This window comes from Apis cerana, linkage group LG6 (assembly GCF_029169275.1).
Source record: "Apis cerana isolate GH-2021 linkage group LG6, AcerK_1.0, whole genome shotgun sequence".
Classification (NCBI taxonomy): Eukaryota; Metazoa; Arthropoda; class Insecta; order Hymenoptera; family Apidae; genus Apis; species Apis cerana.
In genome coordinates this window covers 2,250,789-2,276,548 of record NC_083857.1, presented here as the reverse complement: position 1 = coordinate 2,276,548, position 25,760 = coordinate 2,250,789, and the positions used below count along the sequence as shown (strand labels likewise).

Here is a 25,760-nt window from a genome sequence, read left to right as displayed (position 1 = left end):
ACGTAATACACAGACTTTTTAACGAGAAAACGACAAGTGACAATTACATCTCTATTTTATCAACTCTTATTAATTTTCTTTCATTATTGTTATTCTTACATATATATTTCGTTTCGAGATTTCAATCATCACAACAATGGATACAAATTAGGGGAATTGCCTTGCGGCAATTAACATAAAATTATTTGCAGAAGCGAAATCTGCATGAAGAAATGAGTTGCTGATTATACCGTTCGTTATTGCAGCGCAATATGAATATTTCAATTTCGAGAGTCCATTATCCTTGTCTCAGAATATTACATCAATATTCCATTTTCAAATAAAATATTGGATAGTCATGCATCCTTTGTTCGCATCATGATTTTAATATCTATCATATATATCATTGTAATTCATTTTTAAAGATTTGTCATATATATGAATATAAAATATTATATAGTAAATAATTAAAGTTCTGTCATATCATAATTTCTATTATTTCAAGGGAACATTAATCTGTAAAAGGAATTTTTATAATGTTAATTCGAATGGAAAAATTGTGTTCATGATAAAAATATAACAAAGACACAATTATATTCGATATATCAAAAGAAATACGATCATGAATGTGCAAAATTATAATGATTATAATCTTAGATATTGAAGTACTTTAAACTTGGTTATTGCATTCGAAACTCTTTAAACATTATGCATTCATTATTCATGTTTGAGAACTACATCAATATTCCTTCTATTTCTACCTAAAACTTTAGGTAATTATGAAACTCTTCGTTCGTATCAAAATGTCAACATTTATCGCTTTGGTTCAAACATTGACTCGTTCAAATTGATACATGGTAATTGTAATACTTTTATAAATACAGAAAATACAATTTTATAAATCTTTGAGATTATTTTTTGATTATTCATAATGCAATTTCTATTACTACAAATCGAACAATCTTGTTTTCAACAAAATTTCAATCATTCTCATACTATGTGGAGTTTGAATTAAAAAAAAGTTAATAATTAAGATCAGATGGAAATATTATATATCATTAAATTCATCAGTTATAATAGCTATAAGATCCGAATATAAGATCTGAAATATCTTCAAAATTATAATTGATATTAGAAAATATTTCAAAAAGTAAATATAAAAAGTATTTAATTTTGTTTTATTCGATAATTAAACATATAAAATTCATTGTTTGAAAAGTAAGGAAAATATCGTATTATGAAATAAAGCATAGCATAGCATACTACTTTTGTACAGAAAATAACGAATTACATTAACTATTTTATTACAAAATATTATTACAATATGTTCAAAAAAACAAAATTGACCTCCATATTCTTTACGTGTCTATTTAAATAATTCAAGCATTATTTGAAAAATCTTTTGGTAATCGATAATTTCCAAGATATTCGAATAGTTTGATTTAAATAGGCCACATTCTATATATAGAATCTCATTTAAGCATCGATAATTTCGAAATATCGAGAAATATGGTTTATCAAAAATTCATCATCATTGTGCCTCTTTAAATGCGATAACGTTTTATTCTCTGAATATTTTTCAACGATCTTATACAATTCCATAGGCCTGCGGAAATATCTTCGAGTGGCCATAATGGTGGACACAGCAGAGCTTCGTTCACCTTGGTTATCGCGTTCAGGTCTCCATAGACACTGCGTGACGATAGGACCAGGTCTCGGCAGTGAATGGTGGTCTTGGGAAGGTCCTTTAACCGAAATAGCCTGTCAGCAAAACGGTCTCGATATCGAAGACTCCGAGGAGACGTTGGCAGGTATCAAGGAATTGGTCAAGGCTCATCTTCAAGCGCCGAGGCAGCAACGAGCACCGGCCCGATTCTTCGCCCTTCTGTACACGTGGAAGCACCTGCACGTGACTTGGAGCGAGGAGGTGGAGCAAAAATTGAACAGCCTCGAAGCTGGCGTAGGGAAATTGAAGGAAGCTGGAGAGCAAGTGGCTAAACTAGAGGATGAAGTTTCGAAACAGCGTCAGGAGTTGGAGGTATATGTTAATGTTTGCAATGATGTTTGGAGTACTGATTTTTCGTGTACAGATAGTATAACGTCAAATTATAAATTAGGTATTATTCTTAGGCGTTTCATGATCTGTGCCATCTATATAAAGACACAATTGAGATTCTTCACGGATATTTTTATTAAAATTTCAAACATTCAAAGCTGTATAAGAAGTATAGATATTATATTTTGAAAAACAATTTTATTAAACGATAAATATTTACAAAAAGGTATCACTTTATCATTAAAAAGTTATTATAAAAAATAGTTTAGATTGGATTAATTTAAATTGTTGTTTATTAAAAATTTGATTTAATTCAATATAAATCCAATATAACTGTGAAATCAGAAATTGAATAAATTTTTGTTAATTCTAAATTTAATTTCATCAAATCAAAATTAAATAAAAATTCGTTAGACAATTTAATGGTTTGAACTACTTTTTTAAATTTTTAATAATAAATTTGATTAAAATTAACCTGATCTAAATTGAATACAACACTAATTAGGATGATTGACCTTGACACATATTTAAAAAATCATTAAGAACAGAGAATAATATTTTTATAAATAGTTATGAAAAGAAAATTGCGAAATAATTAAGTTTCAAATGAATTGCATATTATTTCTACAAAATTCTAAATTTTTTTCAAAGAATATTATTTATGCAATATTTATTATTTAAATCGATTAATTTACGTTTGAATTTGATTTGTGTAAAGTTTTTAAGTTATAAGTTATAGTTTTTTGTCATGACGTTATGATATCGTGTAAAATGTTTTGTATCAAATGTAATAATTCTCGATTTCTTAGGCAGAACAAGGTCGTGCCAACGCAGCCCTCGAACAAATCACAGCTACAATGAGAGGTGCTACGGGACAAAGGGGAGAAATGGCTAATTTAAAAGCTGAAACTGAACTAGAAAGTGCTGAACTAGCTCGTAGAAAGGTGAATAAACCACACAATTTGTATATTCATATATATATACATTACATTTTTTCAAAGAATCGATATTCCATTTTCTTTGTAATCAAAATAAAACATTTTTCAATGATAATAATTTTTATATTATGAAATTTATATTCGCTTTTAAATATTTCGATCTAAATATTTCAAATTATATAACAAACATATATATGTAAAATGTACAAAAGTATTCATATATTTATTTTTTGAAAATGAAAACGATGAATTCTTTTAAAATATTAGTTTTCTAGATAATGTATGAAAAGTTTCTTTAAAATTGATTAGAATTTTAAAAAAATAAAAATAAAAGTCAAGTTTTTAAACTTTTTTATCTATATTCATAACGAAGATTTAAAACATACGTAAAATTTCATCGAAATCGAATTAAATGCATAAAAAATTACAAAAGCATTGAAAGATGTTAATAATTATAAATTTATTACAATTAAATTCTAATATCTATCTATCTAAATATTAGACATAGATTTAGATAGAATATTTTTTCTCCCTGTCTGTGATACTCGCTATATTAAATAAATCGAATTTGTCTTATACAGGCCGACATCGAGGAAGAATTAGGAAAGGTTGAGCCCTTAGTAGAACAAGCGGCACAAGCAGTAGCTGGCATCAGCGCTGACGCATTAGCGGAAGTTCGTTCTTTGAGAGCACCTCCAGCACCTGTGAGAGACGTTCTCGAGGGTGTCCTTCGATTAATGGGCATAAAAGACACGTCTTGGAATAGCATGAAAACTTTTTTGGCGAAACGTGGTATCAAGGATGAGATAAGGTAAATAATTTGACAATTGTTAATTCTTTTACAGTTTCATTTTATTCCTTTATTTTTTTTTTATAAGATATATTTATCATATTAAATTCAAATAGTCTACAATAATTTACCAATCAATAATATTAATGAATTGACAAATTACAAATTGTAATTATAAATTATTATTTAAAAATTATCAATTTTATTCTAGAAATTCAATTTGTTATATTATTATCAATTATATTAATAATATTCATTATAAATTCATTTCAATAATATTAATTTATTAAAGATATTCTCAATTAAGTTAATCAAAACGTATTATTTTAATAAAAAACTAAAACTTTATTTCCTTTCATCTGTAAATACTCTTTTTTTTTGGAATATTTCTTTTAAATATACTATATATATAATACCAATTAATTTTTAAGATTTACTCGAAACAATATTTTTTTCCTCGGTATTCATGCTCGAAGCTACGTAAATAGAATCAAAAATCATACTCGATTCTTAAATAAAACTCGCCTCTCAACGAATGGTTTCATCAAAAATCATTCAAAAGTTTCCAAAAATTAAGTCTCTTTGTTCGATTTAGAACATGGGACGCGAGAAGAAGCACACCGTCGAGTCTGGAGGCTGTTGCCAAGTTGGTCAAGGAGCGACCGGAGAGCTTCGAGGAGAAAACCGCGAAACGAGCCTCGGTAGCCGCTGCCCCTTTGGCGGCCTGGGTCCTCGCTAATCTTCAATACGGCCAGGTTCTTCAGCAAGTCGCGCCTCTCGAGAGGGAACAGCGACAATTGGCCGAGTATGCTATCGATTTTCAAAAATATTAATTTTTAAGAATATTAAGTTTAATAATGATAGGAGATGTTTGCAATTGACAATTAATTTTTTCTTTAATTTGAGATTCATATGGTACATAGAAGAGAGTATCATATTGAGTAAAAAAGCTCTAAATGTTAGTCGAGAACTCAACCATTTCCGGAATGTAATCGTTTTGTTTTACGTTAACATCAAGATTAATATTGGTTTCTTATAAATATTTCATATGTTTTGTATTATTTTTATGCTTATTATTTTTTTTGTAAATTTACAAATTCTTTCGAGAATTCAAGATTTTTGTCGAATTATTTGTTAAATATATTGGATTAAGTCATTTATTGGAGAATTGGCATATTTCTCTTATGAAATATGCATGGAAATTGAATGAGGACATTCAGAAAATGATTGGTAAACATTGAGGAAAACATCGTATGTGATATGTAGAAATCAGTAGTAAGTGAATGATTATAAGTTTTCGATCTATGTTTACTTTACTATGAGGCTTTTTTATTCAATTATGTAATCCTATAATGTGCTATATAGACATCGAATAGTTTTCTTTTAACATCATGAGTTAGATGCTTTTGTGATTATTTAATCTCGATGTTCGTTATAAATCATGAACTAGAAGAACATAATAGGAGTGTTATATAATTTTGAAAGGAATTTATCGTAAATTTGTTTATGCGAATTTGAATATTTTTGGAAATTTCACTGATGCTGAATATTTTTATCTCTTTAGAATTTTATTTTGATTTATATATGGAATTTTAAACTAAATAATATTTCTTGATCCAATAATTTTTATCAATTATAAAGTACACATTATAAAAGACACATTTTATGGTTAATTAAGAATTTAATCAGAATAAAATTGGATTTTATGAATGATAATTCTTGTAATAATATTTAGTATCAGTATTTATTATATGAATTATTATTTATATGGTAACATATAGTATAAATTTTAAAAAATTATTAATATAACTTTTTAAATATAAATTTGATATTTATAAAAATTATAACTAAAATCTAATTACAATCAATGATTTTTTTTCTTATATATATAATATACTTTCAAGAAGGAAATTCATTTGATTCAAAATACTATATATAAATAATACCATATATAATATTTATTATATTAAAAAACATAATATCTTGTTGTATTTGATGCTTGGTTTTGCTTCATAATGATCAAATAACTCTATTTAATTTGTTGAAGAAACATAATGCTTACCACATTTTATACTATTATATTAAAATGATATCATATGACGATTAACATAAAAAAATTATTATCTTTTTACAATCATACTATATCAATTTATCCTATCAAAAATAATCAACACAGATTCGATTTGATATTATTAATTTCAAGCAAATTCAATAATTCACTAATGTAAAAACTTCAAAATTATTTTATAATTATTTTATAGACAATTTTATAGACAATTACGAAAAAAAAAGAAATTACTTTATTGTTTCATTATTTTTTTTCAATTAAATATTTTTTGACTTATAATTAAAAGTTGACTTTACGATGATTATATAAATTATGCACCACACTTCAGACGTCTGTCAGCAGCCGAAGCTCAGATTGGAAAGCTTGCTGCTGGGCTCAACACCGTAGAGAGTCGCGTGGCACAGCTTCAAGAGGAACTCGCGGAGCACTCGAGGGGTGCTGCTGCTCTTCAGTTACGTGCCGAGACAACAGAAGCAAGATTAGCTACTGCTAGAGCTCTGTTGCAAAAACTGGATACGGAGCATCGTAATTGGCAGGAACAATTGGAGGAATTGAACAGCAGGAAACAGAGATTGGATGTCGAAGCTGCTAAAGTTGCATCCTTATTGGTTTATGAGGTAAGCCTAATAAATTTATCCTATGATATAACACAAATATATTAATATTAATCAAAGTTACAATCACATGAAATTAAATTAATAATTTCAAATGTATAGTTATTTAGTTATTATATAATAAAATTTTCATAAAACAATACATGTTCTTCTGTATTCCTAATATTTAGGTTTTTAATTCATATTCTTGCTTCATATAGAAAATATCATCTACGTGAAGAAAATTAAAATTAAAATATTTATTTGCAAAGAGATATTATTATTATTTGAAATATTATTTTAGTTTTGCTACATAATGTTCATATATATATATATTTCTATTCATTAAATACATATTTTCATAAAATTCTGAATTCAATTCTAAAGATCTAAAGATTTGTTAATTGAGTTTCTATTTTGTAACATTCAAGTAAGTCATTACTGATGAAGTAATCCAACGTTTCGTCGACATTAATGCTAGGTTCATCAGGGAAACGGATGCCACTGATACGCATCACATCAGGAAGTTTTAAGCCGAAACTTCATTTCCAGTCTTGTTTCTGACATCCAGTTAACCGACTATATTACAAGTACATGAAATTATTATCCGTGCGAAATTTAAAATTTATAGTGTTAAAGAATAACACAAGAGAAAAGAAAAAGAACAATCGTCATTATTCAATTTGACTTTGTTCTGTTCCATTATTTCATTTCTTCATTTACCGTGTGAATCCACTTTATTGTCATCATTTTAACATTCAGAATGCATAAATAAATTTCTAGATTATTAAGCTGATTCTATATTATGTTATAAACAAGATATAAAATATAAAATATATTATTATATTATATATAATATAATAAAATATGCTATATAAAACATTATTATTAAAAAAGTATCTTTTTTAAAAAAAGAATTCATTCAAAATTTATATGAAATGTAGGATATAAACACACACAGGTAATAGCAATATCTTAGGTATAATTTTTTTCAAAATAAGTTTCAAAATAACAAATTATTAGACCGTAAATTTTTATATTATTAATAATTTTTTTGTAATGTAAGTACAATTTTATAATGATATCTAATACAAATAATATTCAAATGCAGGATACTGGAAAAGATGACAAATGGAAAAAATCAGCCATCGATCTCCTGATCACCGAGAGAGAAAGGCTCTTGTGGCGAGCTCAAGGTTTACCAGTCGATACCGGAAGTCTGGTTGGCGCTTCCTGCGCACTCAGGGGCCCCCTTGTTCCAATATTCGTGGATCCATCCGGTGTTGCGGTTTCGTGGTTGAAGAATAACATCGGTTCGAGAATCGAGATCACGAAGCCAGAAGATGGAAAATTCTTAACAACGTTAGAATTGGCTGTACGATTTGGAAAACCGTTACTGGTGGAGGAAATAGTTGAATTTCCATCGATCTTATTGCCGTTGCTACGTAGACGTCCTTTGAAACTCGGGGAAAGAACTTTGCCAGCTCCTCAGGGCTTCAAACTTTTCTTGGCCACCAGACGAGACAAATTGGATGGCTTCCCTAAAGAAGTAGATGCAGTTTTGTTTAAAATTGCTCTTGGAGCTGGTAGCAAGAGCCTGGCGGAAAGATTCGTCGAGAAGGTGAGGAAAATTTTAATTTGTAGATTAATATATATTAAACATTTATAATAACATAGAATAATAATATGAGATACTCGTGAAAAAAATAAATTATGAAGCTGTGTAAAGTATTGATAAAAAGTTTTCTTTTTAACATACAAGTATAATAGATAAATATCAAATATAATAAAATAATCATAATTAGACGAACAATTTATTTTATTTTACAATAATTGTATATATAAATTTTATTTCCTGGAATTGTATTTGAATTATGATAAATCCATAATTAGACAATATATTTCTAGTATATTAATATATAATGTCATATTACAAAACGATTATAGTATATTATTTTCTATTTCTTTAATAAGTACGTGTAAAAAAATTTTTATTATGATAAATAAATTTATAAAACATCTATTAAAAGCTGGGAAAATGTTTTAACTACGATACTGTATAGAGGTATCTTACATTCATAACTGATATTCGTATTTCCTTTATAAATTAATGCATATAAAATGTCAATTCTAAAAAATAAAAGAAAAATTGATAGAATCTATTTAAATGAATGTTGTAACTTTATTTCAAAGAAAACAATTAAATATTTCAATATATCTCGAAGAATAAAAAAATAATAAATATATTTATAAAATATATTTTACCACATAACCTAAAAATTATTTCATTTATAAATCATATACAAATTTAATATTCTTTATCCTTACCACATCCTCGTAATGGATTCTCTTCATATCGTATTAAAAGTAAAAAAAAAATAGTTAAAATAACAAAACAGAGAGAAAGAGAAAGGGAGAGAGGATGATGCTTGGAAAAAAGATTGGGATTGGAAAATTTTACGGTGATCGTTCAAAGTTCGTTGAAAAGTAAAATATTGAAATTGAAGATTAATTACTTTATAACCGTGGGGAGGGGGTAGGTTCTGTTGAAGGAGACACCGAAGCTTGCGTCGCAACGGAGGGAGGCGTTGGAACGCGAGGAAAAATTATCAGGGGAACGAGACACAGCAAGATTGGATCTGTTGGCGCAGCTGGCCACCGCCAGAGGTCAAGACCTCCTTCAGGAGTCTGAAGGATCCGAGGGAGGCCTTTTGTCATCTTTGGAAGCCACTCAATCGAAAGCTAAAGAAATAGCTCTGGCCCTTGAGGAAAGTCGACGAAGCTTGGAAGACGTTACCAGGTCGGTGCAACTTCGTTAAGAAATATATATAATATATATCTTAAAAGTCATGGAAAAATTATATTTGCAAAATAATTAAAAAAAAATTTCAATGAAACAAACGATATGATCGTTAAATTGCGTCTTGAAGACGCTTTCTTAAAAACGTCACAAAATAATTTTAGAAAAATAATAAATATATTATATATTTCAATAATTGTTTGCAATTATTTATAACGAAACATTTCATAACGAAAATTTACAAGCATGAAATATTTTTAAGATAAAAAATTGCATTTTTATACTTATTAGTTAATCATATACATATAAGTATATTTCATATTTAAATTATTTTTTTTCCTGGCTAAATATTTTTGAAGTTATCGTTCGCAAGTTTTCATTGAAAATAATTCATTTTTCAAATAATTTGAAATTTCTGGTGGAATACTTTATGCATAGCATATTTCGCGTGAAAGTTTTTTTAATTCTCAAATCTCGGAATTCATGAAGTAATTTCTCTTTATAAATGTTCTCTGGTTGCAAAACAAGGTCCGGAAAAAAAATTTACGAGAGGATGTTTGTAATGAAGTTTTAATTTCCATTCCAGTTTTTGTTTTGTAAACTTGTTTACAGAAGAGCCAACGAGCATGAGAGATTGGCTAAATTCGCAGCAAACTTGTATAAAACTGTGAGAGGCCTAACTGCATTGAATCCATTGTACGTATTCTCTGCAGAAGCTTTCACTGATATTTATTTGGAGGCGGAGGATTACAGAAAAACGATACTCTCTCAAGATAAAAAGGAACAAGAAAAATTGGTCGAAAAACGGTTGGTAAACGTTCAAAAAATTATTTGCATGATAATTTTTTTTTAATTTAGATCAAGTAAGTAAGTTCATTTGCAATATCATTTGAATTGATTAAATAAATATCCAATTTTAAATCAATTTAAAGTTCTATACCATTATTATAAAAGATTGTTATGAGCGATATTAAATATTAAAATTTATTTCATAAATTATCTTAAAATTTGATCAAATTTTAATAAAATTAAGAAAAATTTAAATCATTATAACTCTAAAAATATTCGATCAATGAATGAAAAGTTATTAAAAACATAAAATTATATCCTTTAACAAAAAATTCTTTTTTACTTATATTGATTTTTTCTAGATATCATCATAAAGAAAAAATAATTAATTCATTTATTATCTTCGTCATTTATTCTTCGATTTTTTATTCTTATATGATTTTATTGACCAAATCAGAAAAATATACAGGTCATTAGATCACATTCATACTTTCTATATATATTTCTATATCTTCTTCTTAATCGATTGAGATATTGAGATAAAAATTTAATAATATCGTTTCCTCTATTTTTTGAATAAATTTTGATGACGAAACGAAATTGAATTTCTTCTCACGTTTTTTTATACAAAAAAATAAATTTAATTTGTTACTTTGCATTGGTAATCGCAATAGTTTCATTTCGTTTTATTTATATAACCAATAATTAATTTACTTACATTAATATTCATCGTGGCATTAATATCATCGTAACTAATTATCAATTTATTTATATTAATATTCATTGTGCTTTTTGAATTAAAAAAAAAGGTAAATATACGTATGAATTTTTCACGAAATTAATAAAATCATATATATATATGTATGTATGTATGTATGTATATAATTATATATAAAAATAATTATAATTATACAATGATTATTTAATTACATAATATAAAAACTTTCATTACAGGTTAATACAATTGTCCCTCCATTATTGCTCCAAAGCCGTGTATAGGGAACATCGATTGCCAGTCGCATTACAATTGGCGCTTTCATTAAATTCCGTACCAGACGTTGAGAGAAATTTCTTGTTAGGAGAAATTCCATTAAACGGCGATGAAGATTCCGATTACAAAGTACCTGATTGGGTACCCGAGGAACGTCGTCTATCGGTTCGAACTTTAGCTTTAGCATTTCCGCAAGTAAGTTTCTAATGAATCTACTTTTGAGCTATAGTATAGTAAGAACCTTTATTATCCGAATATCCTAATATCCGAATATTCTATTATTTCAATCACGCATTGGAAATCCAATCTCTAGCAATGGAAATAAAGTTTAACTCAAATTTTGATCACACGTTCGTATATATAATGTGTTAATTATTGAAGTTAGAAAGTACTTAAGAAATTAATAATGAAACAGTTGAAGTGTTATGGAATTGGCTAAAATAATATTGAGAAATTTATAATCATCGATATTAAAAAAACAAAAGGAGAGATGGGAGATAAGATGGAAAATTAATCGCAATCTTTTATACGTATATTAAAAAAATATTCTGAGCTGGAAGCTAATTTTATAATAAAAACTGTTCTTTATATCATTATCTCAATTTCGACGTAATTACTTTTCTAAAAAAAAATATAAATCATATTCATCTAAGAAAAATTTATAGTTAGCGGATAAGGATATTTTACTTTTATATTATTTTCAGTTTTTATAAAAGATTAATTTCTTATCTCATAGATAACGGCGAGAATGACGCCATCGTGGTTAAAGGACGTCAGTAATATCTACGCTGAAAGAAATTTAACCACGTTCCAAAAGGTTTTAATTATCAAAACCCTTCGCCCGGATTATTTGCATACAGCGTTATCGAAATTGGCCGCGGAAGTATTAGGTAATTTAATTTAGATATTTTAATATTAATATTAATATAATCGAAATGATCATGCATCAATAAAAATTGAATTTTAAACTATTCCTTTTAAAAAAAACGATTGTTCTTTTCTCTGTTGTTAAAAAAAGAGAGATCGATTATTGCTCGTACTATTAAAAATACTAATCCACTTTTTCTTACTTCTTTTTTATACCATCGTTTGCTAAGGGGTGAAGGATTTAGCGCCACCACATTGGTCACTGAGGAAAGTAGCCGAACATGAAACCACATATCCTGTGTTGCTACTCCTGTCACCAGGAGCTGATCCTGGTTCTGAGTTGAGGGCATTAGCGAATAATCGTGTCGCATCCACCATAGGATTTGTCGAGGTGTCCCTGGGACAGGGTCAAGTTGTCCAAGCTGAACTTGCATTGGAGAATGCTTGTCGGTAATACATCATTTTTATGGGAATATTATTTAAATTTATCTCTATGAACTAATTAATTCTATAATTAACGGTAATAATTAATAGCCATAAATTTTATATTTTAAATTTTATTTATTGTAAAAATTTCTATTCAATATTTAAAGTCTTGTTATGTGCATAAATATAGAAATTATGCCGAAACGTTAATATAATTTATAACAATCGATATAACAATAAATTAAAAATTTATAAATTAACTGATATTTTTTAATATTAATATTTATTCATTTTCGTGAGATAAATTATATCCATAAACAAAGTTTTTAACAATTTTTTTATTGCTTAACGTACAATTTACTTTATTATTTCAAAATATCAATAATATAAATTGATATTCATTGCTATTAAATATTTAAAAATGTTCAAATAACAATAATATAATAACATAATGTATAAATCTTTTGATTAAATGATTACTTATATATGAGAATAATGTAGATATATTTATAATAATATATCTCAATATAAATTGACGGCCATTTTAAATTGAAAATTAATTGTCTAAAAAATTATTTTCGTTTTTTTTATTTTATACAAACCTTCTATATTTTTTTAAGATTTTAATTTTATCCTATCCGATTAAACTTTTATTTCATTTTCAATTTAAATATTATTATCAAACGTTTATAGTAGTATTCTAATAGCTCTGCAAATTTTCCACTTTAATTCACAATTATGTATAATAAATTTATGTCATAATCCTCAGTCAGAAGATCCTATTCAGCTTATAACCGCCGGATTCAATTTTCATCAACAAACGTGGAACAATGCCTTTGAGTCTTAATAGAGCATAAGGAATTTCTATGTAAATGTACAGTACTAGTCTCATTATTCTCACGAATTATACGTACCAGAGGTATAAGATGAATCCTGACTCGAAGGATCTTCTCAATGGTGCATCATATCATATTAAATTAGATATAATCTGTTTTATTATATATTTTAATAATATTTAGATAAGAGAAATAATTCTCTAATGGTATATTGAATTTTATGAAAAAAATATCAAGCTTATTTTTCTTGTCTTTTACGTTTAATTTTTTTCTCTGTTATTATATTCTTTTATATTTCCTTTCCTTGTTTTTTTGTATTATTTTAATATTGTTTTAACAAATTTCTCTTCCAATATTTTCATACAAAACTGTATTAATATTAAAACAATCAATGCTTGTTTAAGCACTTAACGAAGAAAAGTATAAGAAAAAAGATGAATTTTATTTAGACTTTCTCTCATAAATACCTGAAATACCTGAAAAGTATTTATAATAAATAATTTAAACATTATTTAAATTATTGGATAATTTGAAAAATATATAAGATTGTTCAATATCAATTTGAAAAATTTATAAACCCTATTTGAATATTAGATTTCTTAAAATTTAATGATCACAAAAAAAAGAAACGGAATAAAAATTATTTTTCACAACACACATTATCGAATAAAAAACAAGGTAAAACGAATCAACATTGTTTACCAAACAGAAACGGGAACTGGATCCTCCTCAGCAACCTGCATCTCGCCCTCAACTGGCTTCCCCGATTGGAAAGTCTCCTTAGATCGCCCATGTGCACGGCCAACAAGAATCCCGCAACGAGGATCTGGTTAACCACCGAGGAATGCCTGGGATTCTATCCAAGTCTCGCTGGTCTCTGTTTAAAGCTCGCTTACGAACCACCTGAGGGTGTGAAAAGGAACGTGAAACGTTCCCTCCACCAACTCCATCAAAAGCACGAGAACGCTATGAACGTGCCAGGCAGCCTTTTGCTATCCTGGTTGCACGCCACCCTTCAGGAACGGCGAAAGTTCGTACCCCAGGGTTGGATCAGATCGTACGAGTGGAACGAGTCCGATCTCGAAGCTGCTTACGAATTGGTTGTGAGGAAGATGGATGATGGCAAGAGGAGTGAGAAAGACAAGGATGGAAATTGGCAAACTGGAAGAGGATTGTTGGACGTGGCCATTTATGGAGGCCGTCTTCAGGACGATTACGATATGGGGGCGCTGCGCTCGATCGTTCGAGATGTTTGGTCATCCGAGGTGTTCGGAGGACGCAGGAAGTTGGCAGGTGTTCTCAGAGTGGCTAACGATTCGTTCGAGGACGTGGTCAAAGCTTTGGAACACGTTTCGGATAATGATTCGCCTAAGGAGCGCTTTGGATTACCCGCGAATGCGCACAGGGCTTGGGAGAGGACCGCGGCTGAGGCGGCATTGTTGCATTTAAAAGGTTCGTTGTATTTAATTTAATGTTCGATAAATAGCGATAATAATCGTTGAAATGAATCGATAATGGATAAATATAATTTTTTATTAAGATTTATTATTTATGCGCGAACAATAGTTCAAGTTTAATCGTAATATAATTTTTTTAATAAAGTTTATTTATTTTTGGTGCAACTTATAGATAACATTTTCACGTGTCTTAACAATAACTTTTAATTTTTAAAAGTAGAAATTTTAATCTTTATCTATAATTTATTTTTAATGATATTTTAACGGTATTATCGAGAATTATTATTAAAATTATTATTAATAAGATTCGATAAAATATCGGTAATCAAAAATCGCAACATTATAGGAATTTCTTATTCCACGAACTTTTTTCAGAAAAATAAAAAATAGATTTCTTTTTGCATTTGATAAATGTATTGTTTCAAACCAATATGTTTCGGATTTTGTTACATTTTTCATCTTTTTGCTATTGTTTTTGCCATCTATCGAAAATTAATATCCGCCAAATTAATATCAGGAACTTCTTTCGATTTTTGATGTGGTTTCGAATACATATGCAAACTATATGATTGATAATTGAAAGGGGAAAGAGGCTATTATGATACAAAATGTATCATAATATGAAAAATAAGATTTTTATTAATCTCAACGTCTCTTGTTTATTATTTCTTCATTTAACTACGTTACGTTTCAATTCTATTATAACTACACGTATAAATGATTGTTTTTCTTATTTTAATTTCTGTGCAAGAGAGAATTACATCATGAAATTCTTGTCTAATATTTATAATTGCTGCACATAAACACAATCGTTGCGTGAATAATGATAAAATTGAAAGATATAACTTCTACGTTATCTATTATTTATTTCATTGGCATATGTACTATAAATAAAAATTTACAATTTATCGTTTTCAAATTATTTATAAAATATATAAATAAAATGTGTAAGAAATGTGTATTTTGTCGAGTAAAATAATTACGTGAAATATCTTAATTAAAACAATGAAAACAATTTTTGTAAAAGCTTATTTTTTAATTCAATTTTTAAATTTGAATAAAAAAAAAGAAAATAAAATAAGAAAACATTTTCCGAAATTATCTTTATAGTAATAGGTTTACATTAAAAATTCTAATTACATTAATTAATTCTAATTTCTTTGAAACATTATTTTTCATAAAAGCTTTAATATCTTTTAACGCTGTCATTATGGCATTACTCTCTTTTGTATTAAACCCTTTATTGGTAATGAAAGATCAAAGGATCGGAGAATTCAGATAAATTTTCATAAAATTATCGATAGGTGTTTTAATCAAAGTGTCTGGTAACGACGACAAGAATAGCAAGAAAATGGAAATGAAAATTCAAAGGGATTTGAAAGAATTGATTGATCGCAATGGTTCGATATTTGGGTCATCGAAAGTGGAACAAGAGAAAAATAAAAATCCGTTGAAAAATTTCTTTATCGATGAAATGAATTTGACCAAGAAAACATTGAATCTTATTCGTGTCGATATGGAATCGGCTCGTTTCGAGGATACCAAGGTAAAATATAAACTTAATCTTCTTCTTTCCAGCAATTATTTAAAATATTTTTTCATACATAAATAAATTATCTTCACCTCAAAATTATTATAAATTCAACAACATTTATTTCAGATTTTATATTAATTATTATTATAATTTACTTTAAATCAGGTTCAGAAGTTAGTTTTGCTGTAAGTTAACTGTACAACATAAACATGTGTCGCTTATAATCCATTCTTAGTATCAACTTGGAAACTATTCTCGTTTACAGTAACCCTTACTTTGTAACTGGGTTAAAGTTAGAGAATCAAGCGCCAGTTAGCATCTTCAATTTCCAGACTCCCAAGCATTGGATGGAAAACTGGAAGTATGGCCCAAACGAGATTTTATCATTCGTTAAAGGCTTGTTACTTAGGCATCAAGCCTTGGAGAGATTCTTGTCCGAATTTTTACCTGTCGTCGATATGTCGCGATTAGCAAGGCCGCGGGCATTTTTGACTGTTCTTAAACAGCACACTGCGCGTGAAACGCGACAGCCTATGGAGAATCTTCGTCTTTGCGTGAATTGGTTCGAAAATGACAGGAAGGACGATTGGAAGATATCGTTGGTCGTCGAGGGACTTTTAATATCTGGTAATTTCATTCGATTAATCTAAAAAAAAAAAAATCTAAATATTCCAGCCAGATCTGTCAAATTAAATTAAAGGAAAATTAAATAATTAAATACATAGTATATCGGTTATAGAATTATAGAAGTGATATTACGTTAAATTTCTTAATAAATGTCTTCGAGGATTTCTTGTAATTCGGGATCATATTTCATGATCAAGTCAAGAACGAATTTTCTTTGATTCTATTTCAATAATTTTTATTTTATATTCATTTTCTCTAATTTTGTTTTCATTTCTTGTAAAATTTCACTTTGATTTTCTTGTAAAATTCACTTTTATTAATTGCTGATCAGTTTGTTAACTGTGTCAAAGAGATCTGTCTCTCTTTTTTTCTATATCTTTGTTCTTTTGAATATTTTTAAAGAAATCTCCCCCTTTTTTTATAATAAAAAAGTTTGCTTATATCGCACAATTACCATTGTAATCCTCGTATTGTTAACGTATTTATTTATCGTTAATGTTCCGTCAACAATAATACATATAATTCAAAAATAAAATATACATTTTCTAAAATATATATATTAATTTAAATAATAATTTATAATGTTATGCGTAGATTATTTGAGATTAAGCAAAAATAAATTCAACGATACGAGACTTACTTAATAAAATACAAAATATTTTATATTCAGGAGCTCTAATAGAAGACGGCACTTTGAAGGATTTAGATGCAAACGCAGCTTCCATTGCAACTGCGCCGACTTGCCAAATTGCCTTCTTACCCGAAAATTGCACCGAGGATAAAGCAAGAGATAAAATAGATTATCATTCAGGAAACGACGTAAAAGATATCGTTAATATTCCAGTTTACGCGAATTCGCAAAGGGATGTATTAATTTGCTCACTTCCGGTTGGGTGTCTTAGAGAGGAACACGATAATTGGTTACGTCGAGGTGTTGCTTTTCATCTAAAATTGACTTAGTTTCTATATCTTGTTTATATATTTAATGCAAATAGATGGCATCATTAAGTAGAATTTATGCAAAATGTACATTACAGTTATAACTGAACATAATTTATTCTATATTACTATTATTGTTATTGTATTGCATTAATGTATAAAACTGTACTAATTAATACATTGGTTTGTACATGATTATCTTGTTTATTACCTTATTTGTCGAATTGAATACAATATTTTCAATTTTATTTACAAATAAAATATATATTTTTTTATTAATGTAATGAAATTTTTGTTTTATAATTTAATTCAATAGAATTTGATTGCCAAAAGTTTTTTTCACTTTCTTATTATATTATACTATATAGATATATTTTTCTAAAATAACGAATCTCACGTGATATTTTATTATTTATAAAATTTTATATATTTTATGTTCAAAATATCTTAGTATCAGAATTTCATTTCTTTAGAATATTTTCTACTTTTTTAAAATAATTTTGAGATGGTATTTGAAAAAGCTTTTAATTTAATGTAAATTGAAAGAATCTTTATGGAGAATCATTAAATTATCTGATTATCCTATTTAATAGAAATCTATATATAACTTATCAATTTTCTAATTACATTAATATTATTTCAGAAGACAATATATTTCTTAAATCATGATCACTATATGTGCTTTAAATAAAAAGAAAAGAATTTTTAGAACAATTTAATGTAGAATATAAACGTAAATTATTTCATTACTTTATTATTTCTTTTGTTCTGAATATATCTGATTTATGAATAAATCAATAACTTATAGAACATAAATCAAAATATTATAACAGATATAAAGATTTATTTGGTGTAGTTTTAAAATAAACTCATCATTTATTCATAAAGAAACTGTTCAATTTTCATTCTTTAAACTCTATGGCATATTTTAATAAATAAATATTAAATAAAATATTAACAAATATCTATTCTCACTTAAAAATTTCCAAACAAAAAACGTAGTTAAAAATAAAAAAAAATCGTGAATAACCCAACATAAATATATTGTAGTTTGTAGTTTTGTTCTCTCTTTTCTTCCACAATTATCGTTGGCATGTTTATACATGCTTGTTATGCATCGGAATATTTTCAATTGCTCTTTTAAGCTTACACGTATTCCCTTTAAAACTCTCGAGCGCTTCTACGATATAAAGTTATAATTCACTTCAAGTTTTCTGAAAAATACACATACGCGTAAAAATCTATACAAGTCAAGACTCTGCGAAACAATAGAACTTGATCATTCTATGCCTCTTGATAATTTTTTTCCAAATTTGCAACTAAGAAATTCGCGTGCAATTCGTGCACGAAAGCTGTTATTTTATCAATAAATTTTATCGAAATATTTAATCCTTTCGTTACGTCATATCCTCAAATCTTATCCGTTTTGTTATTAAATTTTTTCAAAATTTTTAAATTAAAATTTAATATTATATTTATAAACTTCATTCAACTATTTTCTATATAATAAACGAATAATGGATTAATTTAAAAATTATATTATAATTGTAGTTTGTATTAGTTACTTGTAATATTGATTAAATTATATTGCATATATGCATATACATAATTTATTTAAGAAAGAGATTTAAATTTATTTTATATAGAGCATTTATAAAAATTTTTATTGAACTTCAGGCAAAAAAATTTTAATAAACATGGATCTAAAAATCATTAGTTTCGAGAATATTAGATTCTTTTCTATTTTAAATCTGAATCTAAAACTAATACAAGAAACAAGGAATTTTTCAATGCATGTGTGTATTAGAAAAGGAAAGATGAAAATGTATGCACACAAAATAAATAGGATACATTGTTATAAATAATCTTTGTATCATATTACATCGAGTTTTAAAAAATAATTTGAAAATAAATTTATATTTTATTAATTTAATTTGCGAAAGCAGAATATTCGAATAATGCAATATAAATAATACTAATATATATAACCGTTATTTAAATATTTTTTTATATAATTAATAATAAAAATGAAACAGATATATTGACAAATAAATTAACAAATAAACGTTTGACTATTAAAAACTTTATTCTTCATAAGGAAATATTTATTTTTATAAAATAAAAATATACAGCTATTTAACTAAATAATGAATTTAAACTATTTAGGAGCTTGGTTCGCATTATAATAGCAAAATAGCGAAACCGAAAGTTATTTGCATGAAAAGAAACGGAAGCTTAGTAAAAAAGAGCAGAAAAAAGAAACAAAGCTTAATTAAAGAATGTTCTTATTCCTGCGGATACAACTTGTTGCATTTAATTTAAATAAGGAAAAGAGAATAATAAATAAAACATCGTCTTTATTACTGGGATACAACAAAAAGGTTTCCTGTTTCAAAATAATTGAACAATTGTTATCCATTATTATAAAATTTTAAATAACAATGAAGTTATTAAAAAATAAAAATATTTTTTATTTTTCAAATATTCAAATACAATGAAATAAAGTGGATAATAATAATTACTAATAATTATTAGAAATTAATTAAAAATGATTATTAAAAAGAATTTCATAGAGTTACATTCTTCTTTTTTCGATTATAAATGAAATAATAAAAAAATAATAATAATAAAAAATTTAATAAGTCGATTAATCATTTCGTATAAGACTAAACCTTATAATTTAAGGAAAATAATTTTTCTTTTTAATTTATCAAATTTATGAAAAAATATCTCCAAGAATGCAATTTTAATTTTAAATTTTTGCTATATATATTTTCGTTTTATAAAAAACGAGAAATATAATTAATATTTTTTTAAATGATCTCCATTCATAAAAATAAATAATATATCGCTAAAAGAGCAAATCGTACATGAGATTGAACGGAACTTCACGAAAGTAATATCAATGATTTGATTATAGTTGAAGAAGTTCGACTATAAATCTTCATGGAGATCGTATAGGTCAAACTAAAAGTACGATGTAAAGTTCATTTTGAAAAGTAGTTTGGAAATTCTGACCCAGAAAATCGAATGACTTTAGCAACTTCTTCGACCAAAAGGATCCGTATCCGCTTAAACCAATCAAATATTCCGGAAACTTAGACTTTTATCTACCTTAAATTTCGAGTAATAAGCTGTTGAGTTAACTAATGAATGCAAATTATTAGAGTTATGAATAATCAATTTATATGATAAATAACATCAAATTTCGGATTCTGAATAGTTTATAATAATAAAGTGCTTAATCAACTCCATGAAATTTATTTATATTAAATATGTATTAGGATGAGATAGTTTACTGAATTTGCATTATCATTAATGAATCGTTGATTAAATCAGAAAGATTATCTTGGTTTATAGATGACGCACTACAATAATGCTATCATAATAAATAAATTATCATAGTAAATTGGTTCATTCCCTGAAATTTAAATTATTTTCTTATTATTATCGTGATGTATTATATAATTTAAACGTAATTTAGTTTTTATTAATTTATTTATTAATAAATTACTTTTTTTCACAGAAATATTAAATTAATATTAGATGATATAACGTTAATCCTTTTTTCTTGATAGGCCAAGGACATATATTTCTACATAAAACGAAATTATAAATTAAAAATCTGAATATTGGAAATAAAGAGAAGTATATATTAAAAATTGAATATTCTATATATTATTATTTAATTAAAAGAAGTTAAAAGAAGCATAGTAATAGAAAAATGTAAAAACCATACAGACAAGAAAACAAGATAAGTCATTTTTTCGTTGATTTTTTTTCATTTTTCATATAATACTATAATAAAACAAAATAATTTTTACATTTATATATTTTATAATAAAATTGTTATAATTATAATTTTTATGGAGTGCCAGTTTGAAAATTGGACACAATTTTTTTCTTAAACTATCATAATATTCTATTCATTTCTAATAGAAAAAAAAATTCATCTTAAGGATGATTCAGTGAAATTACTAATTATTAAATTAAATTTCAAATTTTAAATTAAAATAATTTCCTCTAAAACTTCAAGGAACGGGGCAGGTCTTCAATGCATTTCTCAGAAACCGCTTAATTACTCATCCACCAATTAACCACCATTGCGACCAACGATGGAGAGTTAATTAAGGCTCGAGCTTAGTCTTACACCGCAATTTTTCGGATCAATTCAGCAGAAACAATTTTCGCAACTCAGCCCACGAGGACAGAGCACAGAGAACAAACTTTCGTGAAAACGAAATACGAACGGGACTAAGCCTTGGCTCGTTACCGAGGGAGAAAATCGGAGTATTTAGGTCGACGTTCACAATGCATGGCGTACTTAACAGTGGCCTCTTTGTTTCCCGTTCTGCAGTCAAAACAGACCTAGTTGCAGTCTAAATTAATGGCGCACAGCTAACCCTACCGGCTAAAATCGTCATGCGAATCGATTAAACATCCCTCCGGCTCCATTTCGAATTGGTTTATGATCCATAACCTATGGAGGAGGAAAGGCTACGAATACGAGACAGAATAGAAACTTGATACACCAAGGTTTCGATCTATGCGTAGTATCGATAGTTTTGACAATGATTGAAATGTCAGCTTGAAATATTATGACAATTGTAACAATCTTTCAATTATTATTGATAATTTTGTTGAAAAAATTCTTCTTTCTTCTGTTTTATATTTCGTTGATTGTATAATAATTTACTACACGCACCTATTAAAACGAGTGTTTATCTCAATTTATTTTATGAGTTTTAAAAAAATAGAAAAGTAAGTTATATTATACTAATCGTATATTTCAGCGTATTAATGAAGATTTGAAATATTCGTGTCTTTGATTATGATAAGAGAAAGTGAAAGAATAAATTGGTAGAAATATATAAGATTCTCGGTTGATAGTAATATAATTAAAAGTTTTCAAAGATTTTAAAAATAAATTATAAAGATATATTATCTATCATAATAATTGTAAGCTTATTATATGGATCCGGAAATTGTATATCGCAAAACAATAAATTGTTCATTTCACAAATAATTATAATCATGATTATTTTGATATTATACTTATATATATCAAAATCTTTAAAATTTTTCTTAGTAAGATACAGTTTCATAACTTATTTTTCTTCAAAGTAAGTTCATATTAAATTTCGGATTACTATTCGAGTATTTTGGTTTGAGTATTCTGATTTTGATTTTATTTAGAAAAATAAAAATAAAAAATTCTATATGTTCATAATATTATTTTTATGTAATATTATTATACATAAAATTCCTCAAACTTTTTCATTTGATTTTTTTTATTTATTATTATTATGAGGCTACATTAAAAAATAAAATGCATATTTCACGTTCCTATATTCCTGGACAAAATGACATATTTTATGATTCTCAATATTTCTGAAGTTTAATGGAATGTATAGAGTGTTATATAAATTTATGGACATATTTGAAAGATTGATAGAGATCAAAATGGATATAAAAATTGGTACACAAAAATGAAACTTATTTATTAAGTTAGAAGCAATTGAAGCAAATTAATGGAAATAAATTTCATTTTATTTCTATTTTGTTTCATTTAAACCAAATTTTAATTGTTTATAATTTAATAAATAAATGTAACTAAAAATTTTATATATTAATTTTTGTATTTTAGTCTTTCGAATCGATTCTTCAAAAATATTCCACGAATATATTAATATATATTAAAACATACGTAAAATATCTCTTCTTTAATGTAGAAATTCAACCACCGTGAATATTTCTTTTTTCTACAAATTTTCTATAAATTTAAAATATGTGAAATAGAATAATAGTACAAATAATTAATAATATAAAAGAATTTTATTGATTGTAAAAGTTATTTCTGATTTAGGGAAAAAAATTGGATAAAAATATTGATTTTTGCTGTATTTATAAAAATATTCTGAAGAAAGTAATATCGCATCGAAGTTACTATTAAACTTGAAGAGATTGCAAAAGAGAAACTTAGGATTTCGTTTCATTAATTCTTCTTCGAGAAATTCTTTTGTTGGAAGTTTCAAAGAAAATACTGAGAAAAAGTTTGATTAAAATTGTTTTAACTTCTTTTAAATATATATATATATATATTTAGATTTTATTTTATTCGATCATCGTTGTTATGTATCATTTTTTTTATATATATATTTTATTGTTCTATTTTATTGATATATAACATTGTTTTTAAAAATATTTTTTTTTGTTATAACAATTGTTAATTTATTTTTTACATTTTAAATTAAATGAAAATATTTTAAATAATTTTTTTTTATATGCAATAAAAATTGTGATTGTAGAGAATTAGAATATTTTGATTTAATCGTTGGTTATTTATTGGTTATAATAAAAATGAAAGGATAGGAAAAGTACTTTCTTAAATTCATGTTTCAAAATGAAAGTTTTTAAAATCTATATGATGAAATTTAATATTATTTAAATTTATAATCATCATGATTGTTTAGAACAAATTTGAAAATAATGCCATAAAAATTTCTGAAAATATTCAAAAAAGGCTATATCTTTGTAATTATTTTTAAAATGATTTTTAAAACGATAAATGAGAAAATATATTCAAAAATTTGTTAAATTTTAAATGATGTTTATAAATATAACTAGATAAAATAAAATTTTTTAAAAGTTTTTAAAACTTTAGATTAAATTAGATTTAGATTACTTTAGATTAAATATTCTATTTCTAAGTAAAGTTTTATTTAAGAAAGTGGCATTATAAAATAAATCAAAATTCAATCACAGAATTATTTAACTTTTATCTAAAAACTTTTTTCTATTTTTTATAATTTGTAAGTTAAATATCGAAAAATCAAATTTTCAGGAATAAATTTTACTCCCTAAAGAAATAAATTTGGATCTATATATAATATATATATACTAAATCTCTAAAATTTTTTGAGTTGAGAATTTTTCCTTGAAAAAAAATTTATAATATCAGTTCTATAATAATAATAATAAAAAGAAGAAACAAGAAAGGTTATAAATAAATAAATATCATCAATTTTATTTTACAATTGTTTAATTCCTTTTCAAAAAAAAAAAAGGAAAGATGAATTCATTTCATGAAATATAATAAAATTAATATATTCGACGATAGAACTTTCGTTCACGTAATTTATCGCTATAATCGTTTTAAATGCGCTAGTTAAGGGATCACGAAGTAATATTATATCATTGTTAACAAATAATACATTTTAACCCTTTCGCTACACTTTATCAGAATATAACAATATACGAATTGCTAGTCTTTCGTTCAAATTAACATATAAACTCGAATGGCAATTAAAATTTCTTTTCGATAAATTATTTATAATATTTTCGATATCTTTAATGTCATAGTAATGTAAAATATTAAAAAAGCTGCCATATTTCGCTTAAATAATAGATATTATTATACATATATAAGTATGTATATTATACATATGAATATTACAATCTTTTTATCGTGACAAAATATACGGTAATATTCTAATACATTCGGTACTATAAAATTCGGCAATTAACGTATCAATATATAATACATATACATACGAATCATAAACAAACATCTGACTAATAAAATTCTATAAATTATTTAATACTATTATTTTCATACAGTCTCCATATATTCCAGGTCACCGAATACTTTATATATTTAGGATTAAGATAAAATGAATATTATAATTACAAATGATGCTTATTAAACAAATTTGTCATAAGAACAAAGTTATATTATATTTTGTAAAAATTTTATTATAAATCTGGTTTAATAAGTAACATATTTTGAGTTTTATTTTAGCAAGTGTTTTAGTGATTTATGATAGAAAGTATAGGTTATAAATTTTACTCTTCCACAGTTTAATTCGAAGAAGATTCGAGACAAGGATGGCATTAAAAACGTTATATTTTAAATATTATTATACATGTAGTAATTATTAAAATTTATTAGGTTATTTTGAAATATTTAAAATTTTAATAAAAAGAAATCTTATTCTGTAAATTGATATTATATTATATATCAAAATAATGAAACAAAATAATGTTATTTAGCCTAAAGATATTATGTTG

At 25.9% G+C, this 25,760-nt stretch overlaps 1 protein-coding gene across 1 annotated transcript in view; it reads left to right on the top strand.

Moving 5' to 3' along the window:
- Positions 1-17,885, top strand: part of LOC107993526 (cytoplasmic dynein 2 heavy chain 1) — a 41,727-nt gene extending 23,842 nt beyond the window's left edge. Inside the window, exons 31-45 of the mRNA XM_028664664.2 lie at positions 1,584-2,017; positions 2,845-2,979; positions 3,555-3,784; positions 4,359-4,568; positions 6,160-6,448; positions 7,536-8,045; positions 8,965-9,224; positions 9,837-10,031; positions 10,968-11,199; positions 11,741-11,894; positions 12,102-12,321; positions 13,843-14,585; positions 15,895-16,136; positions 16,457-16,751; positions 17,422-17,885. Of these exons, the coding sequence (XP_028520465.2) occupies positions 1,584-2,017; positions 2,845-2,979; positions 3,555-3,784; positions 4,359-4,568; positions 6,160-6,448; positions 7,536-8,045; positions 8,965-9,224; positions 9,837-10,031; positions 10,968-11,199; positions 11,741-11,894; positions 12,102-12,321; positions 13,843-14,585; positions 15,895-16,136; positions 16,457-16,751; positions 17,422-17,711 (4,439 nt within the window). The 3' untranslated portion in view covers positions 17,712-17,885. The remainder of the gene's footprint in view (positions 1-1,583; positions 2,018-2,844; positions 2,980-3,554; positions 3,785-4,358; positions 4,569-6,159; positions 6,449-7,535; positions 8,046-8,964; positions 9,225-9,836; positions 10,032-10,967; positions 11,200-11,740; positions 11,895-12,101; positions 12,322-13,842; positions 14,586-15,894; positions 16,137-16,456; positions 16,752-17,421) is intronic.
- Positions 17,886-25,760: the final 7,875 nt, after the last annotated feature.